Source organism: Chiroxiphia lanceolata, chromosome 8 (assembly GCF_009829145.1).
Source record: "Chiroxiphia lanceolata isolate bChiLan1 chromosome 8, bChiLan1.pri, whole genome shotgun sequence".
Taxonomy (NCBI): Eukaryota; Metazoa; Chordata; class Aves; order Passeriformes; family Pipridae; genus Chiroxiphia; species Chiroxiphia lanceolata.
This window is the reverse complement of record NC_045644.1, coordinates 33,828,203-33,843,346: the sequence shown is the minus strand read 5'-3', so window position 1 is coordinate 33,843,346 and position 15,144 is coordinate 33,828,203. Positions and strand designations below refer to the sequence as shown.

The 15,144-nt window shown below is 48.1% G+C and overlaps 1 protein-coding gene across 15 annotated transcripts in view; it reads right to left on the bottom strand.

The window, feature by feature from the left end:
* The window catches only part of COL13A1 (collagen type XIII alpha 1 chain), an 86,701-nt gene that overhangs the window by 44,500 nt on the left and 27,057 nt on the right, over positions 1–15,144 (bottom strand). For 14 of the 15 annotated variants that reach the window (XM_032694372.1, XM_032694371.1, XM_032694370.1 and 11 more), the window contains exons 4-9: positions 13,979–13,986; positions 8,702–8,737; positions 8,066–8,092; positions 6,344–6,394; positions 2,523–2,558; positions 1,041–1,067 (exon numbers count right to left, since the gene is read on the bottom strand). In XM_032694372.1, coding sequence (XP_032550263.1) covers positions 1,041–1,067; positions 2,523–2,558; positions 6,344–6,394; positions 8,066–8,092; positions 8,702–8,737; positions 13,979–13,986 — 185 coding nt within the window. The remainder of the gene's footprint in view (positions 1–1,040; positions 1,068–2,522; positions 2,559–6,343; positions 6,395–8,065; positions 8,093–8,701; positions 8,738–13,978; positions 13,987–15,144) is intronic. The other variant, XM_032694373.1, reaches the window with a different exon arrangement.

Below are 15,144 nucleotides of genomic sequence, written 5' to 3'. Positions count from 1 at the left end.
GCAAAAGAAAGAAAATATGCATCAGCTTCAGCCACCACAGTCACTAGAAGATGTTGATTTACCCCACTTCCCCCTTACCTTGGGAGGTACCTCCAAAGGGGGATGCAGCGCCGAGCTTTGCTCACACAACTAAGAGGACACCACTCCCTGCTACGCAGAATGCTCAGAACAAAGCTCTGGGGGCTGAATACAGGGTGAAAAGGCTCTGCAGGGCATGGTTGGGACAAAGTTCAGCCCCCCTCGGGCTGGCAGAGCAGCTTCTGCTGAGTGCAGTGTGTGCCCACAGAGCAGTACAAGAGAGAGGCTGCTCGGTCTCTCTTGGAGATCATGTTCCTCATGGCAAAAACAGGATCCTGCTGCAGGAACTTAGATACCAGAGGTATGAGCTACCAGCTCCTTTTCCATTGCAGCATGGCTAGAGGAAGTTGGTGGGGAACCTGGCTGTGTGGCTGCTACATGGAGCTGTGGGTTTCATATCTGCTGGGTTCATGGGGAAGTAGCTGTGTTTGCACCTGGCTCTACAAAGGATGGGAAGAACTTCAGTCTCTCTACTACAAAGCTGGTTATGAGGAGGCTCTAAGGAAAGCATGGAGGTCTCATGGAGACCTTTAGGATCCTTCCCTCTTCTACTGCAGCTCTTTTCAGCAAAGCAGTGAAGAGAAAGACGCTGTAGGGTCAATTTCAAAGGAAGCTGTTGGCTGAGGCAGAGGGCTGCTGCCTTGGGGACCTGCTCTGCCTGTCTGATTCGGGCTGAGAGTGCCTGCTAAGGCTTTCCCTGTGACGTGCTATTTTATACATCTGCCTAGAAGGGAAGAGGCCACACTCTGCCTTCCCGAGTTCTCCTGGCTCCTGCATCTCCCCCCAAGGCATCTGTGGTATCCTCCTACCTGCCAATCTCCTAATTTTCTTTTAATTCATGCACGTGCATGACTTTGCAAAATAATCCCCTTAAAAACATACTGTATAAGACACAGGTTGGCAGGGCAGTGGGACTTAGCAGGAGGCAGGACAGGAAGCCTGCAGAGAAGTTGTTTGCTTACCGGTTTGCCATCCAAGCCAATAGGGCCCTGAAATAAAAAAGGAAAAATGATGAGAAGTGCTTTTCCCGGGGTGTCTGTCCATCTGCCCTAGGAAGCACCATGTGCCACAAGACTGCACAGACTGGGGTGAGGTGAGGTGACTCCCCCTGCCCTCCGGCCAGGTCCTGGCAGGTCCCTGGCCCACTGAGTACAAGCCCAGATTCCCAATTGCTCCAGCAGGGACCTGCTCACTGTCAGCCCATTTCAGCAGCAATGCTGGACACAAGAAGGGAAGAGAGGAGGGATTCATAGGCAATTTGAAAAAAGCCCTCAGAATTTAAAATCCTACGGTGTCCGATAAACTAGTTGAAAATCAGCAGTTTTCTCAAGACTTCAACTTAAAAGGGCATACACATTTGGGCAAGAGGCATTTTTGCAAGTGATAGAATAATAAAAGTGTCCCCAGGAAGAGGTGACACACGGCTGAGCACATGCTGAAGGTAGTGTTTGATGAGAAACAGGCTCCACAGAGCGCTGTCCCACTCGGCACTTTCTCATGAGCTGGGTTGATTTGTTTTCTGCTCCTCCAAAAGCAAAAGACCACAACGGCCCGGAGAGATCTGCTTCTCCTCAGCCCCGGGGCAGCTCACAGCCCCCCTTTCCACACAGGGCAGAGCCACGGAGCGTGGTCAGACAGCTCAGAGGCTGCCAATTCCTCCCATTTTCCAGGCATGAGAGTCTCCCCCGCAGACCTGCTCTGGCACATCCAGTGTCCTGGAGCAGCAGCTGAGCTGCCTGGCAGGAGCAGGGATGTGGGGGGTGTTTGCCTTAGGCTCCCTAGTTGTCCAGGATAAATGCATATGAATAAATAGCAATCGTTTGAGTTCTCCAGCAGCCTCAGTGCTTCAGAAAGTGTTGCCAGCAGCTGTAGGATTGAAATGAAATTTGCTTTGTCCTCTCCTGGGCTTGTTCTCTGTTCCCTTGCCCATCTGCAACAGTGTTTCAGAAGAATTCCCTCTCATGTTTTATGTACTCTCCCTTTGGCATGACCAGGGTGTTCAGCCCAGGACAGTCCCCAGCTGACCCTCACCATGTAGGGCCCCCTTTGGATCCCAGGCACTTCCTGCTATTGGAATATCACCTAAAAGCTCAATTAAGGTTGGAATTTCATCTACCTAGGGGTTATTTTCTTTTTTGGGGGATATTTCTTAGGACGGTTTTCTTTTATCGAACAGATCTGGCTTCACCTATGTTATTTTAACACTTGGGGTTTTTTTTAAAATTAATTTCCTTCTGGAGTTGTGTGGTTTGGAGTTTTTTCCCCCCTAAGTATCACTTAAAAGGAAAAAAAAAAGAAAAACAAGTGAAGAAAGAATTACTTTTTCCAGTGATATCAGATCAGGTAATTGGTTTCAGGAAGAAATGATGAGATACAGCAGGCACTAATGAGGCTTCCTAGTAACATCACACACTCGTACCTCATAAATTAACAGTTACACTTACCGGGAATCCAGGAAAACCTCTTGTTCCAGGCTGTCCCTGGGAAGGATGAAACAGAGACAGCAGTTTAGAGGAACTGAAATGAATTTTGATAGACCCTAAGTCCTCTCTACAGAGCCTTTTCTCCAGCCTCTGACCAATTATCCTAGGACTCTCTGAAGAGACACCTAATTCTCCTCCAAAGGGAAAGTGTCTTGGGAAGGAAGGGAAATCTCTCATCCCCACTCCAGCTTGTATAGGGCCAAGAAAATGCTGGAGCAGCTCCATTTTGGACTGCAAGCAGTTTCCTTGAAGTTTTTACATTAATTAAATGGGTGTCCCTAGCCCATATGCTAGGCTTTTGGAGTATATTCCAGAGGCTGAGCTCATTTTATGGCAATTCTTGCTGCCATAAACCAGAGGCGTTTAATGCAGGGTGCTGCTCTGTGCAAGACAAGCCTCACAGATCACTGCTGTCTAAACACAACCATCCCCCTTCTCCTTCTCCCCTAATCTCAAGTCCCAGCACATTCATTTTCCTCACAAATAATTCTGGAGAAGAGATGATTTTTTTCTTTTCTGGTTTGTTTGTTTGGGGTTTTTTTGTTTGTTTTGGTTTGTTTTTTTTTTTCTGGTCCTCTGAAAGCTAAGAGAAAAAGTAGAGTTAGGCAGTGTGATGAGAGGAACATGAGCACCAAGTCTTTTTCCCGCCTCTTGCTAGCTAGCCAGAATTGGCTACCAGTTTGGGATCAGGTACAGCAAACACTGGCTTGGGATGTGTTTGGCAGCTTCTTCATCACCCACTTAAAAACACCAAAAAAAAAAAGAAAATGTCCTGGCTGTTAATTTTTCCCAGTTCTTCAGTTTTTGGGACCTGTGACACCCCAGGTCACAGTGACCGTAGATTTGTGGGTGTCCAGTAAAGATACCACTTCACTTAGGGATTTTCAATCTCAAATTAAAAAAAAAAAAAATTAAAAAATGTGTGAGCCAAGTCAGGAAGCTTATGGTCCATATTGTCCAGACTTCAGCAGATTTTGAAGCACTCATGTAGATGGAAGCAGCAGGATGAGGTAAATCCTGTACCATGCTCATCAGGTGACCACTGCGGGGTCCTGCCTACCCTGAAAGCTATGCTACAATGCCAAAAAGCCCAGGTTCCTTATATACTCTCCCATTCTGGGGAAGAAAATGCTTTCTTCAGCAATTTGAGACACCATGACTGGACTGTTTGAGTCCCACAAGGGTTTCCCAGGAAAGAGCTATAAACAAGGGTGCAACTGCCTTAACCAGAGTGATCCCGTGTGGTGCTGAGGGAAGGGAAGGGGAAGGAGGGGACAGGCCTGCTGGGCTGTGAGGCTGAGGTTTGCCACAGTGAAGCAATAAGAATCCTTTGGGAGAGACCTGGGGGTTAAACATGGGTCAAACAGTCTGATGGGGCCAAACAGTCCTTTTGCAGGGTTTGAGGGATGTGCCAGTTCCACAAAATGCCTCATGTTGCACTGGCAGTTCTGGTTTTGTACACAATGCTAGCAGGAACTTATCACATTTGCACTGGCTTTTTAGTTCTGCAGAGTTGAACTTGGTCAGCTTTGCTTTGCAAGATACATAGAAAACCACCTGGTCCTGTTGGCCAGTGACCAGGAGGGAAGATAGGCTATAAATTAGAGGATCTGTCCACCGCTGGCTTCTGAAAAGGCAAGAAGCAAGAAGAGCCTAGCCACAATTCATTAGTTTTGGTTCCCGGTTGGACACTTCCCCGGACAAGAAGTGCTAAAAAAAGAATTAGAGAGAAAAACCTGGAAATGGTGCAATTTGGCTTCCTCTGTAGACTACAGACTGTTGCCTCTTTCTCTGGAGGACAGCAGCGTGATTTGCACAGTATCACGCCAAGACAACAGTTCAGCAGTGAGTGATTCCAAGAGACTGTTTTTGTTGGGTGGCTGCTTTTCCTTGTCTTCTTTTTAAAATGTTGATTGTATGAAGAATGTAATCCTGGGAGCTGCCAAATCATGGAGACTGTCTGTTTCTGCCACTATCGCTGCACTGTCCCTCTCTGGCCAGAAGTTAAGCAGCTCTGAGCTTGAGCAAAAACTTCAACCTCCAAACAAAAATCTGGAAACTATTTGTCATCCCACATCTTTCTGAGTGGCCCCTTGGCCAGGGTTTCCGTGTTTGTCTTCAGTGCTCAGCCATCCTTTTGACCTATCACCAGCTCCCCAGGAAACTGGATCATCTTCACAGTAGGCTTTGCAGCGGGAAAAGTGTGGAATTGTGCCAGTCCTGGCATATGAGGGCTTTGACTGGTGTAGGCAAAACCCCATTTTAGGTACCATTTGCCATCTAAATTTTCTGCTGCTTTGAAGATGCAACGTGTTCTGCACTTTCCCAAACCACAGCAGTAGCACCAAGGCAGACATTAAAAACTGTCCTGCAAACCAGGCATGTGTCCTTCAAGAAATCAGTGACGCCTGTCTCTCTCTGCAGGACCTACATGGACAGGGACTGATGACTTTTCTCTCCAGTTATTGTAACTACACTGTCCAGAAGGCTGTGACTTTTCTCTCCAGTTATTGTAACTACACTGTCCAGAAGGCTGAGAGCCACAGCCTGGGAGAAACAGCAAAATCCACAGGACGCTTACCCTCCAAAATCTGCTGTTTGTGGAGCAGGGTGGTCTTGCTCAGATCTTGGCATTGAGAGACCTGCCAGCTGTTCCTCCTTGCCTGGACATATGGCCAGGGACCATCTGCTGGGCATATTGTTTGGGTCCTGAGTTTTGGTTCTGTCACTTCTCAAACTCCAGCATCCCAGGCAGGTGGGTCTGGGAACCGGTAAAGCTGTTTGTTATTAGAAACACTTGCCATGGGGCTTTTGGAAAGTTAATTGGAAAGCCAGATGTAGCCAAGTGTTCTCACTGCCTAGGTCTCTCTCACTTGACCTCTGCTGTGAAACAAAGGCTCCAGCGGCCCATCCTCTCTGCAGGTCAAGGATGGTGCTCTTCACAGGTTAATCAAAATCGGAAGTGCCCACTGGGAGGGAGAGAATTGAATCTCCAGGTCTTTTTTTCATGGAAATCTCTGGTGGAGGCTGTGCAGGGATGGAGTGGAGAGGACTGGCTGCACCCTCACAAAAGCAGAGGCTTGCCGGCTGAACCGCAGTGTAAGAAACATCCAGTGTTTAGGGCACGTAAACACACTCCAACCCTTCAACTTGGTCTTTTTTTTATGACCTTATCCTTGCAAAAGCTTTGTCTGGCTGACTCGTTGCACCTTGCAGGGACACTTTTGCTGGAACAGGATGTATAATCCTGCCTGCACTTTCCTCATCGCCCCAGACAGCTAAGGGACCGCCCAGATAGCACTAAATGTGCTGACAAGGAGTTTCCAAGATTTTGGGTACTTGACAAGACCTCCAAACTACTCGTCTTCGTGAGTTCGCCACTCATCAGCTTAGCTCTGATCCTGCTCCTTCATCAAAACCAGGGAGTTTGTCCCCTGCTGAAGAAACCAAGTTTGAGATCAGCCAGGTAAAGGGCGTATTTTCTGCAAAAGTGGTAGCAGCCCTGTTGTGAGAAGAAAGGATGCTTCTTCCTTTTAAATGCAGGAATATGGTTTCCTTGCAAGGAAAGGCTTCCTTATTTGTTCTGGAGAATGAGCTGTAATTTCATTATATATAGTATATAATAGCAGTATAAAGCCAAGGCTGGCTCAGTATGGGAACCACATTATACAGGGTTTTTGCTCTTTCCAGCTGATGCTGTGTCTTAGTGCCTCTCCTCAGTCTTTCCCAGTAACCTGCCCACATCCTGCATCAGCCAAAAATAGAGAGAAAAAGCCACTTACAGGCGGACCACGGGGCCCGATGATAGACATGCCGGCTTCTCCTGGAGCACCCTGCAGAGACACGAGGGAGAGGAAGAGGAGTGAGCAAAGGAGGAAAGGAAAATACAAAGACAATGATACTCCTGTCAAGACTGGGGTTAAATGAGGGTGCCTCAGGTGTGAGACCTTCAGGGCTTATGGGGCAGCTGCCGTTCTGGCCTCCCCCAGCTCTTGCCTCACACTTTAGGAGAAAAGAGATGTCATTTGTAGCTGCTCAGAAGTGCCAGAAAATGGAAGCTGCACAGCAAGGAGAACTATAAACACACAAAACACTTTCTGGCAAAACAGAGGTTCTGCCCCATTGCAAGTGTGAAAGATGGCCTGAAACCCTTGCTGTTTCCTTACTGTGAGTCCAGGAGGACTGTGTCCTGCAGAAGAAAGAAAAGGAGGAGGGATGTACTGGGCTTCAGGGAAATTGGAGCTGTGGGCAGCTTGTGTACTTCTCAAACTCAGCTGAGATGTGGATGAAAACAGAGCAAAGTGCTTGCTGGAAAAGAAAACAGCTGCCTCTCCAGCTCCTTGCCACCCACGGCGTGCGATGGGCAAGACATGTCCCTCTCTCTGGAAAACAGTGTACTCCTGAGAGGCAGCTCCAGAAGTGCCCAGGGCTGGGGACCTTTGGGATGGAGCATCCCATAAACCAAGCAGCCTGCAAGCAAGCAGAGCTCTCTGCAAAACAAAGCTGTTGCCTGCCAAGGACCTAGGGCTCTCACAGAGGGCTTTGGGGAAGCAGGGACAATGGATTTTTTCCACAGTTTGTTTGTATGTATCTGCTGTCCCTTCATGTTGAAAACTTTGGCCAGAGAAAAATGCAAGGACATGCAGAGAAAAAACAGGATGGCTTCAGGTGGGGAAATCTTAGTCTGTTGGATAATGTTGGTTGGCTCCAATGAGCAAGCAGTGAAAGCAAGGAAGGAGAATCTCTCTCCTACCTTACCCTTCCTTGTTGTATTTTTCTCTCTATCTACTGTGAAGAGGAGCAAATAGGCCTGGTATGGTAGTGCACAGGTGATATCCCTGTCAGGTGAATATTCATCCCTTTCCTAATTCCTACACATTGTTACTCAGTTATTCACACACCCCAAACACCTCCATTTCCCTATTCTCATGGGTGGGAAGTACTCACAGCTCTGGGGAAAATACACTAACACTGAAATGTCAAAACAGGGACCAGCAGTAGGGTGCTTTGCAAACCACCAGTTCTTTGTGGGCGCAAAACACCAACTCATTACACAGCAAGCAGTCTTTGAGATGGTGTCCCACTGTGTCAGAAATAGAAGCATGCTGTGCCATTTTCCTCCTTGCTCCTGCTTGCACCAGGGATCAGGCTAACCTGGGAGGTGGAGGGGAGCTGCAGGTTGATTAGGTCAAGCAGAGCTGCCAGTGGGGAAGAAAGTCAATGGTTAAAACCCAGGAAGCCTGGAGGGAAGCCCTGCGTGTGCCCGCTGGCTCTTATGCTGTTAGTAAATTGTCATAAACAAGAAACGCAGCGTCTTCAGAGGCTGAGTAGCCTGGAAGGAATTTGGGAAATATACTTGCACTGACACGGAAGATGGGGCAGCCTGGGGGTGTGGAAGCCCAAAGCTGGCTGCAGTGGCCACGACTGTGACCAGGGAGCTTGGGCTGGCCCTAGAGGAGGCCCTAGAGTCTGGGGGTGCTACAGGCTACGAGAAGCTGACTCACCTTCTCTCCAGATTGCCCTTTTAGTCCCTGGGTCAGTGGCACCCACCGCAGCCACATGCAAGAGGGTGCAGGGAAGAGAGAGAGAGAGAGAGACAAACACAGGCGTCAGCGGCAGGGGCACGCTCTCCCACCCCAAAACCCTGGCTATGGGGTTGGGATGAGCAGGGTGGCCTCAGCTCCTGCCCCACTCCTCCTCCCCATCCTCATCATGGGATGCCCAAGCAAGGAGCAGTTCCAAAATACAGCCCTGAGTCAGGCAGGGGATGGTTCCCTTCACTCAGGGCAGAATTATCTGGAAAGGGCAGCTGCTGGTGGCAGGCAGGGGTGCGTGTTAGCAAGCCCACAGTTAGCAAGCCTGGCCAGCGCACAAGGTGGAGCAGGAGGCACCCAACCAGGGGGATGCTGAACCAGAGGAGGACCTGGATAGCACAGCAGAGGGAATGGAAACACCCCTCCTGGCATGTGTGTGGCTTGCAGGGCTGGTCACCCTGCTGTAACAAGGGGAGCCCCTCAGGTGTGGGGCTCAGAGAGAACACTGACACCTGCCAAGGACCATCCTCAAAGCTCCCCCCGCCAAATCCTGGGGGTTGGAAGAGAATGGGGAGGATAAGGCACACACAAGAGGTTTTGACTTACCGGCCGCCCAGGGATCCCCATCGCACCTTTGTCTCCCTGGCAATTAAGGCAAAATAGAGGCAATTGGTAACTAACCAAAAGCAAGGTTATAAAACAGCACAAATGAAGTGTGCCACAGCAGCAGCTTTGTGATGTGGTGCAAGTGTCGAGGGATTTTGAGGGGTAGAAAGAAAGTTAAAGAGAGGAAAGTGCATTTGCGTGTGCCCAAACCTGTCTTTAAGAACATGTGTGAGCCACGAGTTCATGTGTATATATGACAAACCAGCAAATCTCACAACAGAAATCACACATTGCAATTTAGGCGGCAAAAGAAGGACAAGAGTCTCCAGTCAAACAAAGTGTAATCCCAATTTCCAACACTTCATAAAATCCAGGTCCTGGGAACTGGCTTCCTGAAGTAGCCAACTGTCACGTTTTTCTCTTTCTTGACCGAAGTCAGCTGGGTGTTAGCTACTTATTTATAGAGTTATCACTTTGAAACACAATTCTCTTAGACTTGAAAATACAGGGCTGTCCAGAAGCAATAGAAAAATGTGAGAACACAAGCTGACACAGGAAAAAGCATGTCTGGAAGAAGACATATGAGCAGCTGTGTTCAGTGTCCTCTACCCCTTTGAGTTACTTCCCAGTGCGTTGTCAGGGTGTGAACGATCCCAACAGTGGTTTTGGGAATGACTGTGGGTCAGGAGACACTGGACAGAGCCTCGTAAACACATGAACACAGTATTGGTGGCAGTTTTCTTCAGCCACTTACCTACAAGGCAGTTTGCTGCCCCTTGCAGTTAAATTTAACTATGCAATTAAAAAAAAAACAAACCACCCCCCTCTGCATTCCTGGTCACCAAAACTGAAGGCTGTGCAGATCTGGAAGACAGCAGCTCATTGCTAAAGGATCTTGATGATTATGGCTTCAGCAGTCATGCAGCTTCTGCTCTATATTTTGCAAAAATGACATGATAATAATCTCTCAGTTCTGTTTCCAGCAATGTTTGGGGTTTCCTTATGTAAAACAGAGTTTTCCTGCCCATGGCTGACTGTGTCTGTGGGCACAAACCTGGTTTTCTGGTTTCTGCAGCTGGAGACACCAGCCTCATCGGTGCCACCTCTTCGTGCCTTCCCCCACATTCAGCCCCGGCGCGTGTGAACGTACTCTGAAATCTCTGGAAAGGGAAGGCACTTCACTATATTCGTTTTTCCGGGTGTACACAAAGGCTCTTCTGGTTGTACAACCCAAACTCCGACATTATTGCCTGGGATCAAACCGTTCCTTGGTGGAAGTTTAGCCACTTCCCTCTGTGGAGCTGTTCGGCGTGGGGAGCATTCCTTCCCATGCAGCCCATGTTTTGATAAATTGAAGAGCAATACATGCTTTGCAAAAGCATCCCTTGCAGATGGATCAAACGCTAAACAGCTGCTTGATTTTAAATTTTGTCCATGATATATTATGGGAAACTGCTTTTTTCCAAGGTTTTAGGCAGGTTCTCAGTCCTGCTAATATTTGCCTATCTCTGTGTGCCAGCAGCGAGCAAAACTCCTGGTGTCAGCATCTTGCCCTGGGATTCCTTTGTGGCTGCTGGAAAACGAAACGCCGAGCTTTCCTCTGCTTTTAGTCCCTTAAATGCTGCTTTCCTCCACAGCTGAGCCCAGGCTGATCTCCCTCGTGGTTTGAGGTAAAAGCTGAGTTCATTTCTCCTGGCTCTGCTGTGGCTGGTGCCTGAACAGGAAAAGCCCAAGGTCGGGGCTGAGCCGTGTCAGGTCTCCCGTGAGTACCTGGTGTCGGAGTGGTACATGACGGCACCGTATCTGGTATGTGACTGCACAGCATTACAGCCCTCTGAGGAACAACAGCAAAGGGGGAGCTCCCAGTAGGACAGCAAATAAATGCCAGATGTTTATAAGGAAAGGTTGTCTGTGACAGGGAGCCAGGAAAGAGCACTCGTGGGTGGATGATACCATGTAGGTTGGTTACAAAGTCATGCAAAGCCGCCTGAAGCTCCCCCATTGGAGCTAGAGGAGCACAAAAGGCAACAAGCAGCCTCTGTCCTGAGTCAGGGGAGAGCCAGCAGCACAGTTTGCATTTCCTTCATTAGGAAACTGCCTGTTGCAACTCGTGCAGTCTCCAGGTGAGCAGCAGCCTGGGGAGCAGGGAGCCATCACCAGGAAAGCACACAGCTCTAACTCCAAAACCCACACTCCTTCCTCACTCACTCAGTGAGTGACTAACTCAGATGCAGATACTGTTATTACAGACTTTTGCATTTGTCCCAGAGTGACTTAGGCCTTCTAAATCCTACTGCAACTAGCAAGTCCCATCAGCAAGAATACTGCACACCCTGCCTCTTCGACCAGACTCTTAAGCTGACAAAGGTATCTTCAAAAGTAGTGTTTCCCACACATAGGAGGGCTCATGGGGATTATGTTACCCTCAGGTTTGGTCCTACAAAGTTCCTGCAGTCCCTGTTCTGTATGAGCCATGTCCTGTTTGCTCTGTTCCACAGCACATTTTCTATGCCAGACTTCCTTCTCCCAGTTTACGAATGCTGGAGGCCTCCTGATCAAAGTACTGCCAGACAGAGAGAATGAGGGGATGAGATGGAAAACCTACTGGGAGCCCAGGCCTTTCTGTGAGGCCCTGGGACAAATACACAGAAACAGCAAAAACTACCTTCAAACTCTGAAGGGAGGGCTTGATAAAGAGATGAAATCACATGGAAGGGTTTAGGAAACAGAATGGTTAAAAAACTCTCCACAGCTCCTTGACCATCAGCTCTGATTGCTTTGGTTTCCTAATCTCCTGCTTGTGAAGTTTTCTCTCCTTTCGCCGTGGCTCTGCCCACAGCTCTCTGCACAGGCTCTGAAGGTATCTGCAACTCCATGGAGAACAAGCTAATTACAGGGCTTTGACTTTCTTCCTTACTTTCCATCTGCTAAATATTATTTTTTCATGTATGGAATTGCTGCAGTTGCCACAGAAATGTTGCATGATCAGAAATGGGAGAGAAAATGTTCATGAGAGGATCTTCTGCTTCGGATGTGGTCCAGACAGTGAAAGAGTCTGGAAACCTCTGGACTATTGCACGATTTCATAATTTCCTTCCCTCCTTTGCCCCTTTTAGTCTTAATCTCACCAAATATCTTACGTGACTGCGGGTTGCCCTTGCCTTCACCAGAGCCTCAACTGACTTCACAAATAAGGGGGGGAGCATCAGTTGGGCAAGAGGAGAGCATGGAGACCCCTTCTGCTGCTGTGGTGTTGCTCATCCACTTCCCTGGCTTTTCTCCTCCTTGTCCTAGACTACAAGCAGGGCCCAGTGCATTTCTAGTGAGAATTTCTGCCCACCTCCACACTCAAGCCAACACCTGCACTGAGAGCTAAGCCCTGCCACACTGCATGCTGTGTTTTGCAAGATGGAAAACAAAAACAGGAGAGAGATGTGAGGTGGTCAGCACTTTGGGGTTGCTCTCCAGAACAATGCATATGACAGTCAGCCAGGCAGGAGCCCAGGTCTGTTTGCTCAAAAAACCATTGCCATTTTAATCACAAGAAATACGAGGGGGAAAATATTTCCTATGGTGACATGGAGGATTCCATTTGGCTCTCAGAGGTGAACTTTCGCTCACAGTGGTTTCGCTCACCAGCCATCAGAAACCCAAGAGGTCCTAAATGAGATGAGGGTGCTGCTATCCCAGGACAAATTCCACCTTGGCTAACGACACTCAGTCTGCCTGACTTCCTCTTATTATTTCCATTGGCTGTAGCACTCCTCATGGCCTGTCCTGGAAGTCTGCATGCGGAGGCAGGTTCAGGGGTCACAATAAGCCAGGATACAGTAGCAAATAATGTCAGCACTTCTCTGGTGGTCTCATGTGTTTCTGCCAGGCTTCAATCTCTCATTACAATATTAGGTTTCTAACCCTTAGTGCTGCAGAGGAAGCCTGGAGCGCGCGTCTTCCTCACCCCACAAGGCACCGACTGCTCTCTAGGAGATGTCAGTGCTGAGCTATTCATTTCTCTTTAATTTCTCACAGCAATAATGGACGTACCAACACCACTACCAATTTTGTGCCCGCCCCATCTATTTAATGCCAACGTCTGGCTGCCCAGGCTGGAGTAGGAGGGACAGCCATGGATGGACTCCACTTGCAGCCCCCTCCAAAACAGTGCTTTCTTCCCAAAACCCCACAGCTAATGCTGAAATACCTCCACTTCTGTCCTCATCCTCAAAGCCCCTGGGATAAGCTGAAGGTTTGTGTGGATCAGGGCTTCCAGCTGTGAAACACTTTCAGACCTTTTGGCCTAGAAGGTGCAACTTTTTGGAAGACTGTTGTCATTAAATACGTCTGTGTTCGTATATCTGGGGGAGTTCAGCCTATAGCATTTCAGCTTGATGAAACGGGAAAGAAAATAGGTTGTGCACAGCAACTACTTCTCCTCAGAACGTCATCTGCAAACTGTTTAAGACATTTTTGCATGAACAGACAAAAGATGACTACCGTATGTTTAACTTCTCATGTTCCTCCACAGAAACCCACTATAGTCACTCTATTGTACACGAATATAAACCATTTCCCCTGGAAGGACTGTGCTAGAGACAATATAGTGTTTCTTTATAATCCTGAGAGATACATGGCCTCAGTCCTTGCATTGCTGCTGCTGGTTCACTGTGGGTCTCTTAATAGCTACAAGAAAATTTCTGCAATAACCTAGCTATTTTCCTGAAGCCTAAATCATCTGCACTGAGGTTTTACATTAGCTAACATTTGAAAAGGAAGCTGTCAACACAATTTTTCCTTGGAAATTGATAGCTGTGCAGCTATACTTGAGAGCCCAGCAGTTCAGCCAGCCTGGGTGAAGTAGCAGGGAACAAGTCCCTCCAGCTCAGCTCCTGCCATATGTTTGTGATCTATCTTTCTCTTTTTTGCACACACGTCTTGTTCAGTGTGTGGCACCCAGTGCATGTGAAGCACATGCAGGCGGTTCCCCCGGACTACGTGGGGCCAACTGGTAACACACAGACACCTGTACCACATGGTTTTGCTGTGTCCCCATCCCCGGCTCACTCTATCTCCCCCTCACAGGCTGAATTGCAGGGAAGAGCAAACCCACTCCAATATGGGTCCTGACAACCCACAGTACTTGCTGTTTGGGAGATCTCAGGGTACCGGGACTGCAAAGTTGGCTACCACACCAGACACCACAGACAGGAGACTGTGCCAGTTCATGCCCCACAAACTCTGTGTCAACAGCTTCTAGAACCATAGAGGTTTGGTACTTACAGGCGGACCTGAAAGAGAGGAAAAAAATTAACAATCATTAATTATTTTAATATAATAAATGCTAACCAGAAGGACTAGATAAAAACATTGCACCATCTTTTGGGGTTGATCCTGAGGCTGCTCCCATTTGCTGATGCACTTTCGCCAACTCTCTGCTTGTTAATTAGGGTATCCCCACAATTAGCAGCTGCTAATAATCACTGAGTGCAGGGCAGCCTCTGACAGACCTGTGTCGGGAAGGCCATGCAAGTCAGGCTCTTGACACTGTTACACACAGCACACGAGTGGGGGTCTTGTTACTTGTGTGACTCCACCTCACATCTCTGCCACCCCTGGGGACTGAAAAAGTTGAATCTAGGGAGGCAAGAGCCCCTTTGCTGCTAAAATTCCTATGCCCTTCCCACCAGCATTGGTGATCTTGCAAAGGTGTGAAAAGGTAATTAGGAAACTACAGCTATTAAACGTATCAGGTATCTTTTCTCTTTAATACAAGCAAATTTTCCCCTTTGCTTCTGCCTATGTTCCAACAGAAGCCAATCTGCCCTCTTGGAAGAAATTCCCTGAAATCCTTTGGGTTTCTTTTATTTTGGAAAGCTTTTTGGAACCTGCCAGTGTGGAGTGCTGCAACTCCCTTGTACAGAACAGTTGTGCAGTATATATCAGGGCTTAAAGAGCACGCTTCTTTCATCAGTTCCCAGAAAATTCCTCAAAATCTTGACAGATATTGTGTGTGTGGAAAGAAACCCCTGGACTCACTATTTTGTGGTTTCCTCTCTGTGGGAGAAGCAAGACACACCATACAACTGTCAGGGGCTTCTACATTTTCCATACTTTATAGATACTCTTGTTTTCGTTTTTTTTCTCTATACAGAGTGCCAAGAACTAAGGCTAAGCAGTATAACAGGCGAGCTGACAGATAACAGGCAGCAGCCTCCTCCTTGCACGGGAGGCGGATGTCACAGTGAGCACCTGCGGAATACGTCGTCATCCTGAAAATGCCCCTGGCTGAAAGTCCATAAAAGAAACCGGAGACTCTGGATGAACAAACGTTTTCCACATTGGAAATCTCTCACTTAGCATGACTCTTTCATACCAGGGGCTTCAGCAAATGGTTTGGCTATCAAGCTTTGGTGACCTAAAACTGCCCTGTCAAATGCCACTGTTAG